The sequence below is a fragment of the Anthonomus grandis genome, chromosome 5, assembly GCF_022605725.1.
Source record: "Anthonomus grandis grandis chromosome 5, icAntGran1.3, whole genome shotgun sequence".
In the NCBI taxonomy this organism is placed as follows: Eukaryota; Metazoa; Arthropoda; class Insecta; order Coleoptera; family Curculionidae; genus Anthonomus; species Anthonomus grandis.
The window spans coordinates 30,045,330-30,061,578 of NC_065550.1; the positions used below are offsets into that span (position 1 = coordinate 30,045,330).

Below are 16,249 nucleotides of genomic sequence, written 5' to 3' on the forward strand. Positions count from 1 at the left end.
ATGAAATAAACTGTTTTGAATAGTAACGAGTTTTATAGGTGACATGCCTAAGTTTTATAAAATCCTGTGAAAGTCCATATTTTTACTCTTTTTTGGTCTTTTAGTATCAAACTGGTAACGGAAATTAAACAAGTGGAATTCTTTTTATGAAAGCCAAATACCATCGTAGGTAAACTCCTAAATTTGACAAAATCTTATTAAAGTCCATGTTTTTTTACCCCTTTTTTTCTCATGATTTCGATTCGAAACTAAAGACTCCTCCTTAGGAAACATCTGTAATTTTACAGAATTTTATAAAAGTCCATATTTTTATCTACACCACCAATGTTTGTTTTATACAGGCCAAAGAAAAAATAATATAACGTCCTTGAGACAACCATTTCTTTATGGCGTTTCGACATCCATTAGGTCATCCTCAGTCCTGTCTATAATATAAATTAGTTGCCTGCATTAATAAATGATAAATAAGAAACGGAAATAAAAATAGATACGTTTTACGACTTAAAGTACCAACGACGGTTAAAATAATAAAAACGTGGACTTTTTAAACTCTCTCAATGAAAACCAAAGACCTTTATAGAAAACATTGTAAATTTGACAAAATTATATAAAAGTTCATATTCTTATTGTTTTCTGGTCCCTTCCTTTAAGATGCCAATGAAAAATAAAAACGTGGACTTTTTTAACTTTCTCAATAAACAATAGACTTTTGGTAAAAACATTCGAAATTTTACGAAATCTTAAACAACTCCATATTTTTACTCTTTTTCGGTCTCTCCTTTTCAAAATTCCAATGAAAAGTAAAAACGTGGACTTTTCAAATTCTTTCAATGAAAACCAAAGACCCTTGAAGAAAGCTTTCTAAATTCTACAAAACCGTATGAAAGTCCATATTTTTACTCTTTTTTGATCCCTTTTTTCAAAACGTCAACGAGAAGAAAAAATGTGGACTTTTTAAACTCTCTCAATGAAAACCAAAGACCTTTATAGAAAACATTGTAAATTTTACAAAATTATATAAAAGTCCATATTTTTATTGTTTTCTGGTCCCTTCCTTTAAGATGCCAATAAAAAATAAAATCGTGGACTTTTTTAACTTTCTCAATGAAAACCAAAGACCTTCGGTGAAAAAATTTTAAATTTTATGAAACCTTAAACAAGTCCATATTTTTACTCTTTGTCGGTCTCTTTTCAAAATGCCAACGAAAAGTAAAAACGTGGACTTTTGAAATTCTTTTAATAAAAACCAAAGACCCTTGAAGAAACCTTTCTAAATTCTACATAACCGTATGAAAGTCCATGTTTTTACTCTTTTTTGATCCCTTTTTTCAAAACGTCAACGAGAAGAAAAAATGTGGACTTTTTAAACTTTCTCAATGAAAACCAAAGACCTTTATAGAAAACATTGTAAATTTTACAAAATTATATAAAAGTCCATATTTTTATTGTTTTCTGGTCCCTTCCTTTAAGATGCCAATGAAAAATAAAAACGTGGACTTTTTTAACTTTCTCAATGAAAATCAAAGACCTTCGGTGAAAAAATCCAAAATTTTACGAAATCTTAAACAAGTACATATTTTTACTCTTTTCGGTCTCTTCTTTTCAAAATTCCAATGAAAAGTAAAAACGTGGACTTTTGAAATTCTTTCAGTGAAAACCAAAGACCCTTGAAGAAACCTTTCTAAATTCTACAAAACCGTATGAAAGTCCATGTTTTTACTCTTTTTTGATCCCTTTTTTCAAAACGTCAACGAGAAGAAAAAATGTGGACTTTTTAAACTTTCTCAATGAAAACCAAAGACCTTTATAGAAAACATTGTAAATTTTACAAAATTATATAAAAGTCCATATTTTTATTGTTTTCTGGTCCCTTCCTTTAAGATGCCAATGAAAAATAAAAACGTGGACTTTTTTAACTTTCTCAATAAAAACCAAAGACCTTCGGTGAAAAAATTCTAAATTTTATGAAATCTTAAACAAGTCCATATTTTTACTCTTTTTCGGTCTCTTCTTTTCAAAATTCCAATGAAAAGTAAAAAACGTGGACTTTTGAAATTCTTTCAATAAAAACCAAAGACCCTTGAAGAAACCTTTCTAAATACTACAAAACCGTATGAAAGTCCATGTTTTTACTCTTTTTTTTATCCCTTTTTTCAAAACGTCAACGAGAAGAAAAAACGTGGACTTTTTAAACTTTCTCAATGAAAACCAAAGACCTTTATAGAAAACATTGTAAATTTTACAAAATTATATAAAAGTCCATATTTTTATTGTTTTCTGGTCCCTTCCTTTAAGATGCCAATGAAAAATAAAAACGTGGACTTTTTTAACTTTCTCAATGAAAACCAAAGACCTTCGATGAAAAAATTCAAAATTTTATGAAATCTTAAACAAGTCCATATTCTTACTCTTTTTCGGTCTCTCCTTTTCAAAACTCCAATGAAAAGTAAAAACGTGGACTTTTCAAATTGTTTCAATGAAAACCAAAGACCCTTGAAGAAACCTTTCTAAATTGTACAAAACCTTATGAAAGTCCCTGTTTTTACTCTTTTTTGATCCCTTTTTTCAAAACGTCAACGAGAAGAAAAAATGTGGACTTTTTAAACTCTCTCAATGAAAACCAAAGACCTTTATAGAAAACATTGTAAATTTTACAAAATTATATAAAAGTCCATATTTTTATTGTTTTCTGGTCCCTTCCTTTAAGATGCCAATGAAAAATAAAAACGTGGACTTTTTTAACTTTCTCAATAAAAACCAAAGACCTTCGGTGAAAAAATTCTAAATTTTATGAAATCTTAAACAAGTCCATATTTTTACTCTTTTTCGGTCTCTTCTTTTCAAAATTCCAATGAAAAGTAAAAACGTGGACTTTTCAAATTCTTTCAATGAAAACCAAAGACCCTTGAAGAAACCTTTCTAAATTCTACAAAACCTTATGAAAGTCCATGTTTTTACTCTTTTTTGATTCTTTTTTCAAAACGTCAACGAGAAGAAAAAATGTGGACTTTTTAAACTCTCTCAATGAAAACCAAAGACCTTAATAGAAAACATTGTAAATTTTACAAAATTATATAAAAGTCCATATTTTTATATAAAAACGTGGACTTTTTTTCCTTTAAGATGCCAATGAAAAATAAAAACGTGGACTTTTAAGACCTTCGGTGAAAAAATTCTAATTTTAAGAAATCTTACACAGGTCCATATTTTTACTCTTTTTCGGTCTCTTCTGTTCAAAATTCCAATGAAAAGTAAAAACCTGGACCTTCCAAATTCTTTCAGTGAAAACCAAAGACCAATGAAGAATATTTTTTTGATCTCTTATTTTCAATATGCCAACGAAGAGTAATAATGTGGACTTTATAAATTTCTTCAATAAAAATTAAAGGTCCTTTTAGAAAACATTCTATATTTTACAAAATCTTATAAAAGTCTATATCTTTACTTTTTTTGGTCCCTTGGCTTGAAGATGCCAACGACAAGAAAAAAAGTGGACTGTTGAAACTCTCCTAATGAAAATCAGAGAATCTCGTAGAAAACATCTTATATTTTAAATATCTTATAAAAGTCGATGTTTTTACGGTTTTTTGGGACCCTCGACTCAAAATACCAACGAAAAGTAAAAACGTGGACTTTTTAAAACTTTTTCAATGAAAACCAAGTACCCTTGTAGAAAATATTCTGATTTTTACAAAGTCCGTATTTTTTACTCTTTTGTATTCGTTTTTTTCGAGATGTCCACGAAAAGTAAAAACTTGGGACTTTTTAATTTTTGTTTATTGAAAACCAAAGATCATCGAAGGTAACATCCTAAATTTTATAAAAGTCCATATTTTTACTAATTTTTAGTCATTTCATTTCAATATGTGAGCGAAAAATAAAAACCTGGATTTTTTAAATTTTTTTTAGGAAAATATTTTGGAACACCTGGAAAGTCTTGTTATAGAGTCCAAGTTTTTACTCCTCTTTGGAACATTCAATTTAAAATGTCAATAAATAGTGAAAACGTGGACTTTTTAAATTCTCTCAATGGAAACCAAAAACTCTTGTAGCAAACATCCTACATTTTACAAAATTTTATAACAGTCCACGTTTTTACCCTTTTTTGGTTTTAAGATGTGAACGAAAAGTAGAAATAGTAGATTTTTTTATGACTATCAAAGCGCATCATAGGTGGCATCCTAAATTTCAAAAACTCTTATCAAAGTCCATATTTTTACCCTTTCTTGGTTCCATATTTTTTTATCGTTTTGTTTTTAATGAAAACCAATTGCAGGTAACATCTTACATTTTACAAAATTCTATGTAAGTCCATACTTTCACTCTTTGTTAGTCCGATTTTTTTAAAAGGTGAATAAAAATAAATACAAGGACTTTTCCATTAAGTAAACTAATTTCTTGTGAATAAAAACCAAAGGTGTACATAAGACCCTAAATTTTATAAAATCGTACCCAAAAAATAGTATAAAGTCTGTTTTTTACCCTTTTTTGGTCCTTTCGTTTCAAAATGCAAACGAAAAATAAAAACGTGAACTTTTTCAATTCTTTCAGTGAAAACCAAAGACCATGGGCAGAAGATCCTTAATTTTAGAAAAATCTTATAAAAGCCAAGAAAAATAAAGACCTGGACTTTTTCAATTATTTCGTTTAAACCAAATACCAACGTAACATGTATCCTAAGTTTTTTAAAATTTTGATCCCATATTTTCAAGACGTAAACGTAAAGTGAAAACTAGGACTTTTTAATTTTTTTTTGAGAAAACCAAAAGCAGGTAACATTTTAAATTTTACAATATCCTACTCTTTAAAATGCCAACGAGAAATATAAATGTGAACTTTTTTAATTTTTTTAACGAAGGCCATTAAACCCAATTTCTTAAGATATATTCATGAAATTCGAGACTATTCCCAGAAAATTGCAATTTCCCATTTAGATCATGAACTGAAAATTAAATACGGAAAATTAAAACTTCCAAGGCAATTTCCTAAGTCCATATTTTCACTTCTTAGTGTACCATAAACGTGCACAGAACCCCAACCTACCTACCAACTAATACAATTAACTAACCACGCTCAACCTCTAAGACAACAAATGCGCTTACTCACCATACACATTTTCTTTCAGACTGTGCCAACCCTCAACAACCTCCACCAGTGACAGTAATCACCTCCGCAGAAACCCTGAGTGCATTCGAAGAGGGTCTCGCGGACGACGACTCTTGGGTGGAAGACCTCAGCCACGACGACCAAGAGGACGACGATGATGATTTCCCCACAAACTCCCTCTCAGAGGAAAACTCCTCCTCCTCTGGTGACGAGGTCACCCTCACCTGCTCAGCAGTGGTGGACCAGGAGGACGAGCTGCGAGGGTACCACCGGACCGCCATCGATTTCACTCTGCACACCATTGTCGAGGAAAGTTGTGAGGAGAGCGAGGTGGAGCAAGCGCCGAGGAAAAATAAAAAAGAACGACCTGCGAGCGCCACAGATTTAGAAAAGTACTTTTTCTTCGGCTTAGGGGATGGCAATGTCCCTTCGATGAACTCTAATAGGGAGGACACATATTCTGAGACCAGTAGCATTTATTCGGAAGGGTTGGAATCTTTAGGGGGCATGGACGAGCCTCAGAATGAAAATCTTGAAGAATTAGCCTCGAGCAGACTGGAAAAGTACTTTCTTAGCGGTTTTATGGGATTCACTGCTGAAAGGAGAGACTCTGACGGCAGTGTGGGGAGTGACAGTGAAGGGAAACCTAGTCCGGAGCAAAGGAGGAAACGACTGGTACGTGCCAGAGGCACAGGGAGATCTCACAATAACTCCTTGGATAATTTGGATACAGTTGGTAGTGAACAGCAAGCAGACGCTCAAAATATTTCAGAAGATTCCTCTAGTTCGGATTCAGATGAGGTGTTGGGCTTCGAAACACCCGATGGCCAGTTTGACACCGTTAAAAGGAAGAAGATCAAGAAGCAACGGGCCAGCCTAGAAAACTTGGAAACCACTCAAGAGGGAGACAAAAGTGAGGAGGACGAGGACAGAAACAAAACACCACAACCGGAGCTTTTGGGTTCCAACTTGTCCATTAACAAGAACCAGCAGCAGAGCAGAGATAGCGGTTTCGTGGGCAGCTGCGATGATCTCCTAAAAGACGTGAATAAATCTCCAGATCAGGAAAGGAAAACTGATCCGGTACGTCGCAAGAGCGTCACAGAATCTCTTCCGCCGGCAACCAACTTGACCAGGAAAGACAGTTTTAATAACTGGAGTTCCGACGAGGAAACCAACCTGATGATGAGCAAAATGCGGCAGTTTTTCAAGACTATGGTGGCAAACAACACTGCAAAAGCGAACGTAAGTTCTCCCAAGCCGTTTCCGCGTGCCAGAAATCGTTGCAAGCCGCCCCAGTTGGTTTATTTCGAAAACGAACTGACCAGACTGATGAAGACCGTGCCGGGAATCCGGGAGGATCAAGTGAGGGAGATTGTGGAGTATCTCAGTAGTGAGGACACTTGGAGTGACTCGTATGACTCAAGTGATTATACCAGTAGTGACTTGGAAGGTTCGGCCTTGCAACAGCAAATTTCCGATAGTTGCAAGCAGATTATCAATAAGTTTGATACTGAGGATGAAGAGGGGGATGCGGGTGACGGTGGCTTAAATAAAGAGACCACTTTTGTGTATCAGAAGTTGGTGGCGAGCTTTGAGAAGATTGCCACGGAAGATAAACCCGCCCCCAACTCGCCTCCTTTAATAGCCAAAGTGATGCACCATATTGGAAGCAGACTGGTGGCGCTGATGCACGAGGTCTCCAGTGGGGAGAGTCACGACTCGAACAGTCCTAAAGCAAGAAATCACCATCGGAGGCTGGTGCAGAAGCTGAGCAACGCCTCGGCAACCACCACAGACGAGGAGAGCACCTCGGATAGCAACACTTTCATGGAAAACAGCTACATGCTCCCCAGGAGTAAATCTCACGATCTCTTGGTGAACAAGAATCTTCACCAGAGTATCGGTGGGGTCTCGGAAATCTCCGAAGAGCCAAGCGATTGCGAGAGATTCTCTTGGCGAGGCAGCTTCGAATCGGCCCTACTAGCCACAGACTCCCGCAATAAGCTCTCATTAATCGGCAACGAGAGCTCCGCCTCAGCTATAGCGGCCAAAAGACGTTCCGCCGGCGATTTACTCTTCTCACACAAATCCTTATCGCGCGAGCAGTTGGACAGAGTGCGTAGCTGTGGCAGCATCATTTCCGAAGACAAACAGTTGTGGAACAAACCGAACAGACGAAGATCGAGCGTGCCGGATACTGCTTCCTGTGGCTCAGGTGGCTCGGCAGACGGTGAGGAGGAGGACGAGGACCTGGAGGCGCGATCCACGTTGCCTCGGAGCGTCCTGAATGGTCCTCAAACGACGAATTCGTTGCCGCGTTTGCCTACTGCGACTCTGCAAAAGGCGCAGAGTCACCATCATTTGTTGTCCAGTGGTGGTGGTGGTGGAGGACAAAATGTGAAAAGTGCCCGATATAGACCGCCGGGATTCGCGAGGTTGATGACGCCACAGCAGCCCAAAAGGGCGGCCAGTGCTCCGGGGTTGCACCATCAGAGAAGGGGGGCTGGCGGGGGCGGTAGGAGATCTCAGATTAGTAATGTTCCTAGTGGTGAGTTGTGTTTTTTTTGGGTTGGTGGTGGAATGTAAGTTTTAACCTGAGGGTTTATTTGATGTCCAATGGCAAGATTTTAAATATATTCGTACGGGTCTATATGAAGAATTTCTAGGAATTATTTGTGCAAATGCCATTGTTCTTGTTCCCAATTATTGGGCTTTAGGATATTACTGCGGCACCGATAAAGAATTTAGGCAAAATTACTTTAAAGGCCTAAGAGTTAATTTAAGAACCGATAAAATTACTTGGAGCTAATTTTTTTTAGCCCGGAATGGTCTAGGAAATTAGATTTTAAAGTATCTCCGTTTGTATTTCTGGTTTTGACAGGCACGATAAACTTACAATTTATACGTTTATTTGAATCTTAATGTACATGGTGTCATTGAAATGGTATAAAAAAATTCAGGGGGTGGCAGTACGCATAAAAATATATAAGTATAGGGTGGAAAATGCTTATTAAGGGAGTTACGAGCACTGAAAGGGTGAATTTGAAAAACGGGTCTTTTGAAATTGTAGGCTTAAAAACGAGATAAAATTTCGAAAAAAAATCCCGCCGTAAATTTTTACCCTAAATCAAATCGTGATACTGAAAAATTATTTGGAAAACAGACAAATAAGCTACCCTTATTGCTAGTAGCTTTTTTGCAGGAAAAAGTTTGTAGTTTTCAAAAAATGAACTCACATGAAAAAAAAAAACCTCAAAATAGTTATTCACGAAACAACCCCCGATCCCTTAAAAACTACCCTTTCCGATGTATCACATAATTTTTCAGTATCACCATTTGATTTAGGGTCAAAATTTATGGCAGAGGATTTTATTTTAAACTCTTATCTCGTTTTTTAAGTCTACAATTAAAAAAAAAACACACTTTTTTTAAATTCATCCTTTCATTAGCCCTAACTTCCTTACCGTTCATTTGTATACATTTTCCGCCCTATACTTATAAGAACTTTTTTTACTGTTTTTAGGAGTACTATCATCCCCCCGAACTTCTTTACACCATTTCAATGACACCCTGTATAGAGTATTAATAATTCAGCAAAATATCTTGAAACGGTATTCCGGATAAAAAATGGGAAATTTTACGATCTTCCACGTACAAATCTCCGCAAAACGAGGAAAATTAAATTAACAAATTACTCCGAAGCTTGGAAGAAATAAGCCAACAAATGCCTTCTGATTCCTAAAGTCTTAAGAAAACTAACCTTAATTTTAACTGCCTTAGAGGAATGACTTTATACGTCAGAAGAGAATTTAAAATGACTTCAAAAGCCTGAAAGAGGAAAACAAAGAACTGCTTTAAAAGAGTGGCTTTAACGACCAGGAATGAATTTGAAATGATCTTCAAATATCTGGAAGCAATATACCATTATTGCTCTTACCTTTAAAGAAAGGAAGAGAGTATTGAAATTTATTAAAAAACCAGGAAGCAACATAAAATATGAAGTCGAAAAAAGAACCATGATTTAAACTATTTTAAAAGAATGAATTTAAAGGGGAATTTAAAATGACTTCAATAGCCTGGAAAATATTGAAAATGGCTCTAAAAGAGTGAAAGAAGTAAAGCGGCAACTGCCTTGAAAGAGAGGAAGAAATATAGGAACGTATTCAAAAACCAGGAAGAAGTATAAAATGATTTTAAATGTGTACAATAAAAGTTCATATATTATGACACCTAAAATCTAAAGAAAATAAACCATGATTTAAAACCATTTTCCAACATAAAGGGGATGGCTTTAAAGTCCATCAGGAATAAATTTAAAATGACATCAAATAGATTGAAAAAATACACGAATATTACAATTTCCTTGAAGAAAAGGAAGAAATATCGAAATATATGCGAAAACCAGCAAGAAATATAAAATGACTTTAAGAAAATAAAAATAGAAACTATGATTTCTAACTACCTGAGAAAAATGAGTTTGAATATTAGAGTGGAACTTAAAATAACTTCAAAAGCATGGAATAAAATTGAAATTAACTCCAAAAGAGTGGAACAATAACTGCTTTAATGGAATGGCTTTAAAGTCCAAGAATATATTTAAAATTACTTCAAATCCCTGGAAAAAATACACGACTATTACATTTGCCTTGAAGGAACAGAAGAAATATATTCCAAAAAAAGGAAATATATTAAAATGACTTTAAATGTTGAGAATTATAGGTGATATGACTCCTAAAGTCTTAAGGAAACAAACCATAATTTCAACAACCTTAAAGGAATCAAACGTTAGAAGGATATTTAAAATATAAATCATGATTTTAGCTACTGTGAAGAAATACCAGGAAGAAGTGTGAAATGCCTGTAAGAATTTTAGATCTAAAGCAGGTTCCATAGTTTATCAGACTGACTTAAGGGAGTACACAGTCGGTCTTTGAAACTTCAAAGACACGCTGTGGAATTTTGGGTTTTGGACCATGCAGAACTTTTTATAAAGGATAACTTCTTTTAATAAAACTCATAATGAAAAAGATTTAATACATATTCAAAATACTTTATTTGCCTATAAAAAGAAAAACAGTTCTAACTAAAAGCTAATTGCAGAAGAATCACATAGTTTTCTTTAGACAAAAAAGATGGTATCGCGATTTTTAAAACCGTTGACACAACCCTACTACTACTACTACTAATACTTAACATTTAATAAACTTAGAAACTTAACAGAACGAAAGGCTCAAAAATATCTGGTAAACAAAAATTGTATTCATAAAGAAAATAAAGTCACATGTATGGTGCGCAAAAGGTCGAAACTTGCTCGGTGGTACCCCGACAGACTTTGGGAGGACTGATCCGCGACATCCGAGAGGGCCTTCAGGAACACTCAGAGGTTCTTAAGTATATGTATATAATAGCATTTTAAAAAGGTGTATATTTTCATTTTAAAAACTTTTGCGTTTTATTGTGATTCTAGAAAAAACTTTTTTATATATTTTGCAAAATTCTTTTTTGACATATTTTAGTATTCGTTAAGAGATTATTCCAAACTGTTGTGGCATTATATAGAAAAGACTTCTGAAAATTTGCTGTTCGATGACCCGGAATTTTAAATAGATGTGTGTTCCTAGTATTGTAATTATGAACAAATGGAATGACATTTTTTCAAATGTAAGGTGGTTTTTGAGATTTGATAGCCTTGAACATAAAAAGATACATATGATATTTTCGCCTGTTTGACATGTTGAGAATTTGGTTGTCATTCAGATACAGTGATATGTTATGTCTATAAGGTAAGCAAATCGGATACATGAGCTCTGTAACTTTTGAATTTTTTTACAAAGTACACCAGAAATCGAGTTATTATAAACAGCATCTCCATAATCAAAGAGAGAGATTACAAGGGATTCGCAAAGTAAATATTTAGTTTTTGAGGAAATATATTTTTTTAAGTTTGAAATATTTTTTAATCTAAGATATGCCAATTTTAATTTATTATTGATATGACTTTCAAATCTTAGTTCGCAGTCCATAAACATTCCTACATTTTTTACCTCATCCGAAATTGGTATAAAAACATTTCCAATTTTAATATTTAAATTGTCTTTGACGAGCTCTTTAATCTGATAATTTGAATGACAGATCATTCTGCTGCTGAAGAATTTGAGAGTGATTTGTTCATGTCAGCAACATAAATTGAAAAAAGTAATGGTGATAGAATTGAACCTTGAGGAACGACTTTTTCTATTTTCTTAAACCTTGATTTTAGAATACTCTTTTTATTTTTACTAACTACACAACAAAATCGATCAAAAAGGTAACTAAAATAATTTAATGGTATATTACTCGAAAAGCCAATATAATGTAATTTGGAAAGTAATAAGTCGTGATCTATAGGGTCAAAGGCTTTATTATAATCTAACAAAGTAAGACAGATTAGATCCTTTTTTTCCTCGTTAAATCTAATATCGTCGGAAATTTTGACAAGGCATGTAGTGGTGCTAAAATTTTTCCTGAAACCCGACTGGCAATCGGGAATTAATTGGAACTTATCAGTAAATGCAGTTATTTAATTATATAAAAATCGCTTTATTATTTTCGATAGCACTGGCAGAATACTTATTGGCCTAAGATCTGTTTCTTTTTTTTGGGTCGCTATTTTTTACTATTGGCTTGATAATAGCTTTTTTCCAGATATCTGGAAAATCTCCCTTAAGAATGGGATCAATGCAATAGGGCCAGCATAATCTTAAATCTTGTATGGAAATATTATCTTCCCCTACTGTACTTGTCTTGATTTTATTTACATATACTCAATACTCAAATATTTATTTCCATAGACTTATACAAATAAGTATCGGATAATGTCAAAAAATAAAACTATAAGACCTAAACATACAACTTTTAAAAGGCCTTAAGAAAAAAACAATAAAAAATCTACAAATAACTAAAGACTAAGAATATAAGAAAACTACAGCTTTTAACAAACAAACAAATACGAATTATGGGAGTAAAGATGAGACGCTGCAATTTAAATATTCTGTTACCGGATAAAAGGAATTTTTAATTAAAATTCTTTTCAATGAAGCTTTGAAATGATTAACCTTCTCAATTTTTTTTATTTCAATGGGAAGATTATTGGTTAATTTATGTTTGGGTAAATCCAAATTTAAGTTAACCCTGAGTTCATATAGTGGGTACCTCTAGACAAAGAATAGTCAGACAGGTTACGCTTTATATGCATGACCGAGTTGACAATAAATAGGCAAGGAAATGGCATAATTTTGAAGTCTGGAAAGAGTGTTCTACAAGAAAATGTATGTTGTCAAGTTAAGTAGATACCCTGTACACCTTTTTGTAACGTAATCGGTAACCACATGAAGTGAAGAAACAAAGTAGAAACGTTTATTACGTGCTTAATTATGAACCGAAGTTCCAGTTATTAATTTTTTTTTTAATAATTAACATGGGGGTTGCATTTTAAATATACATATATTAGCATTGACGTTAAAAGGGTTCATTCCTCCCTTGATAACCACCTACACCTGATCTAATTAAGTTCATATAAAAGTTCTATAGGCTTAACCGGATCCCGACAATAAGAATCCTTATAAAACCCCGCCCGTATAAAATACTCAATGGTGCATTTAGTTCGAAAGTAAAAGCGGATACGTTTCACTTTAAATGTTGTTTTTCTTTTAATTATTTTTATCACTGGGTAGTAGTACGGAGTAAGTCATATTTTTTCCTTCGGTATCTTCCTTTCTACCGCAATCGTTTAATTGGTCTCGTTCGCCCCAAATACCAAAGTAAACGAATGTCTTTCTCTCTCTCTCTTTCTCAGCGCGGGCGATAAAAGTGTGTTATAGATACACTTTCGCAAAATCGGGCCAATGAAAATCGATATGATCAAGTTTAATCCTAATTAAGAGACCTTCATTAGATAATTACCCAATTACGACAATACCGACGGTCGTTATCTGGCAATAATAAAAAGTACTGTTAGGGTGTGGTATATGTTCTCACGCGACTTTATGGAAAATACGGTACCGCCGTAACTTCTTGTTGTCTTACACCGAGACCCGACGTTACGAAATTCTTATATTGTACTTGTTTAGTATCATTATACTTGTTTTACATTACAAGGAATTGCTTTTATTGGCTTTTTAATGCCGAGACATTTTAGAGGTCAACAAAAAAGGATCTTATGTTATCAAAAAACTGGCTGGATATGGTTCAATGAATTAACCACCAATAATTATACTTAGCTTTACCTAGTTACATATTAAAATTGTCATTTATGTCAACTACTTACGCGTCATGTGTCTAATTACTATCCGAAGCAAGGTCCAATGAATAAGCTTGAATGTTCAGTATAAGTTATATTTGTTTTGTTGTGGTAGGTAATAAATAAAACACTTGAATTCGAGTCTAAAACAAGCAATCGCCGATTTATTCATCTCTGGGTGATTTTATATGCCCTGTTGACATTTTCATAAGTCATGTGAAAGATGCACAGTATCGATATAGTCGGCTCGTTTTACCCTAACACATAACGGATTATCTCGGGGTATAAGTGGACCGGTTAAACAATGAATTCCTTATCGCCGTATTATTCACTATTTATATTGAGTATCGGTTTGGACGACTGTTACCAGCGGTTCAAAAACATTTTTGAATAATATAATAGGCACTCTTACAGGGGGAGAAGCACGTGGTATCTCCCCTTTTTTACAATTAAAGTAAAAAATATATCGTGTTAGTTTTAAAAATTACTATCTTAATACTACAAAAATTTCTGTCAATCCTATAGACAAATTCTTTATATGTAAGCAGCCTAACTTATCATTGCTCTAAATCACATTCTTATATTATAACTATTACTTAAAACATTTAACAATATTTAAAACATACACTGTAATAACGACAGACCAGGAGTCAAGAGTATTTCTTCTTCTTCTGATGACTGTATGTAACGTAAAATTTAAATGCAAAAATTGGAACTTCTACAAAATTTCTCCATTTAAATAACTTATAGCTGCTAACTGTCTGAGTCATTAGCTAACTCATATTCTGACTATTTATTTGGGTTTTTACGTCCATACCGTGTGAGAACCCTGCTATTATCTTCCCCCCTTTAATTCAAATTTTGACAATTTTTAACCGTAGATTCTTTATTAGAATTATGTTTACATTTTTTATTTATCTTTAGCTAAGATTTGTCAGAATTATTTACAGAATAACGTACACATTTTTTACTATTGGACAACCTTCTTCAGACTAGAATTGCAGTTTTCGAAACTTATGTTACTAGCACTTGACAAAGACAAATTGCTGTTTAGGTTCCTATTGCGTACATGTCAAATTTTTTAAATACATTTGCTGCCAATTCAACATTCTGGTATTCATTGAGATTTTCCGGGAAACAATCCTTGGGACCACCTTCGAATACTCTAAGACACCTTAAACCCTGATATCCTCGGAAAACATTTTTTGGACACTATTTTCATCTTGACTTTTTGGACTTTTATTAAGTGGTTCCCTTTCTAAATTGACTAAATAAGATCTCACCCTTTGATTCTTATATATTAACTCATCGTGTTTGTGGTTTGACCTACTGTATTTTGATATTTGTGTTAACTTTTAATGGCACTAGTTTTTTTGTACCTTATCATATTTTTTCATTTGATGTTTTTTATTTAAAAAAGAATTATTCTTTTTTTCTGTTCAAATTTTTGAGTTACTTCAGGTATTATGGATCTTAAATTACAGTTTATTAAGATATTATCAGGTGAGTTATCACCATCTAATGAAGTGTTTCGCAAATACAATAGCGCACGATAGGCATCTTTTTGATCAAGGTAACATTTTTTTTGACTATAATTTTTTTACATTTTTCAGCCACTCTTTCAATCTGTCCCTTATATTGAGGAAATAAAAGTGATGAAAAAATATGCTTAAATTCCTAAGACTTTTCGAAAACCGAAACTATCTACTATCCATTATAACTAAATCAAACCAAAATTTTAGATATTCCATAGCTTGAAAATACAGATTTCAATTTATGTATTACGTTGTGAAAAGTTAAATCGTTGATTTCTACACATTTTGAATAATACTCGACAATTAAGAGATAAGTTTCCGTTTGAAATTGGAATACATTTATTGCTACTTTATACCAAGGTAATTTTAGAACATCATGTGGCATCAAAGGCTTTGAAACCTGAGACGTTTTGTGTCTTTGGCATAAGCTACATGGGGTAACTCTAAGTCCTCTGTTTCTGCATACCTGGCTAGAAAAATGACAAACCTAAACGTGAATAGTGAGTTTTTTCTAAAATTTCTTTGCGTAGTTTTAGTACTATCCACTTTTGGCCTTGAAAAATTAAAGATATCAATAACTGAAAGTTCTTCTTTGAATTAAAAGTAAAACTTGACATCCTATGGACTGATCCTTGGTGGCCAGCTTACACCGTCCAACAACATGCATTGTAAAATACTTAGCTTGGGATCTTCTTGTGTTATTTTTTATTTCATAACATATTTTTTATATTTAAACAAAGTTCTACCGAGCAAATCTCTGATCTTAAAGTTGACACTTTCGTCAAAATTTAAATCAATGTTAGGCCCTGGACAAAGGATAACTAAATCCAATAGGCACGTCTTTTTTAGCTAAGTTTAGGTTTAGTTGCTTTATCTCAATGAACAGGATTCAGTAAGGTAGCTTCTCTAAAGCAAGACTGCGCCTTGTTCTTCAGAACTTGAGAAAATAAAATTTTTGTAATTCTACTAATCTACTTTGTAAAAGACATTTACTATTATACAGGGTGATTTAAAAGTAAGCGGCATCCTTTCAGGGGCGTAATCCTTGTATAAAAATAAGGCAAAAAGTTCGTATTAATATGGGTCCGAAATTGCTTCCTAAGGGAGCTACGCCCCTTTGAATAGGACCCCTTAAAGACAATTTTTTCTCTATAACTTTAAAACCCTTTAGAATTAAATTTTGAAAATTGGTGTACTGCATAAACATTTCGTTGTGAATAAGATTCTAAATTCAAATTTTTTAAATTTTATTCAGGTGCGTTACATGCGGGGGTTGGTAAGGGTAAAAACATCCCTTTTTCTTTTACTCTTTAGGTTATTGTGATTT

At 33.4% G+C, this 16,249-nt stretch overlaps 1 protein-coding gene across 3 annotated transcripts in view; it reads left to right on the forward strand.

Annotated features, from left to right (window-relative positions):
• LOC126736703 (uncharacterized) overlaps nucleotides 1–16,249 on the forward strand; it is a 114,190-nt gene that overhangs the window by 83,529 nt on the left and 14,412 nt on the right. For all 3 annotated transcript variants that reach the window (XM_050441201.1, XM_050441204.1, XM_050441202.1), the window contains one exon: nucleotides 5,126–7,657. In XM_050441201.1, coding sequence (XP_050297158.1) covers nucleotides 5,126–7,657 — 2,532 coding nt within the window. The remainder of the gene's footprint in view (nucleotides 1–5,125; nucleotides 7,658–16,249) is intronic.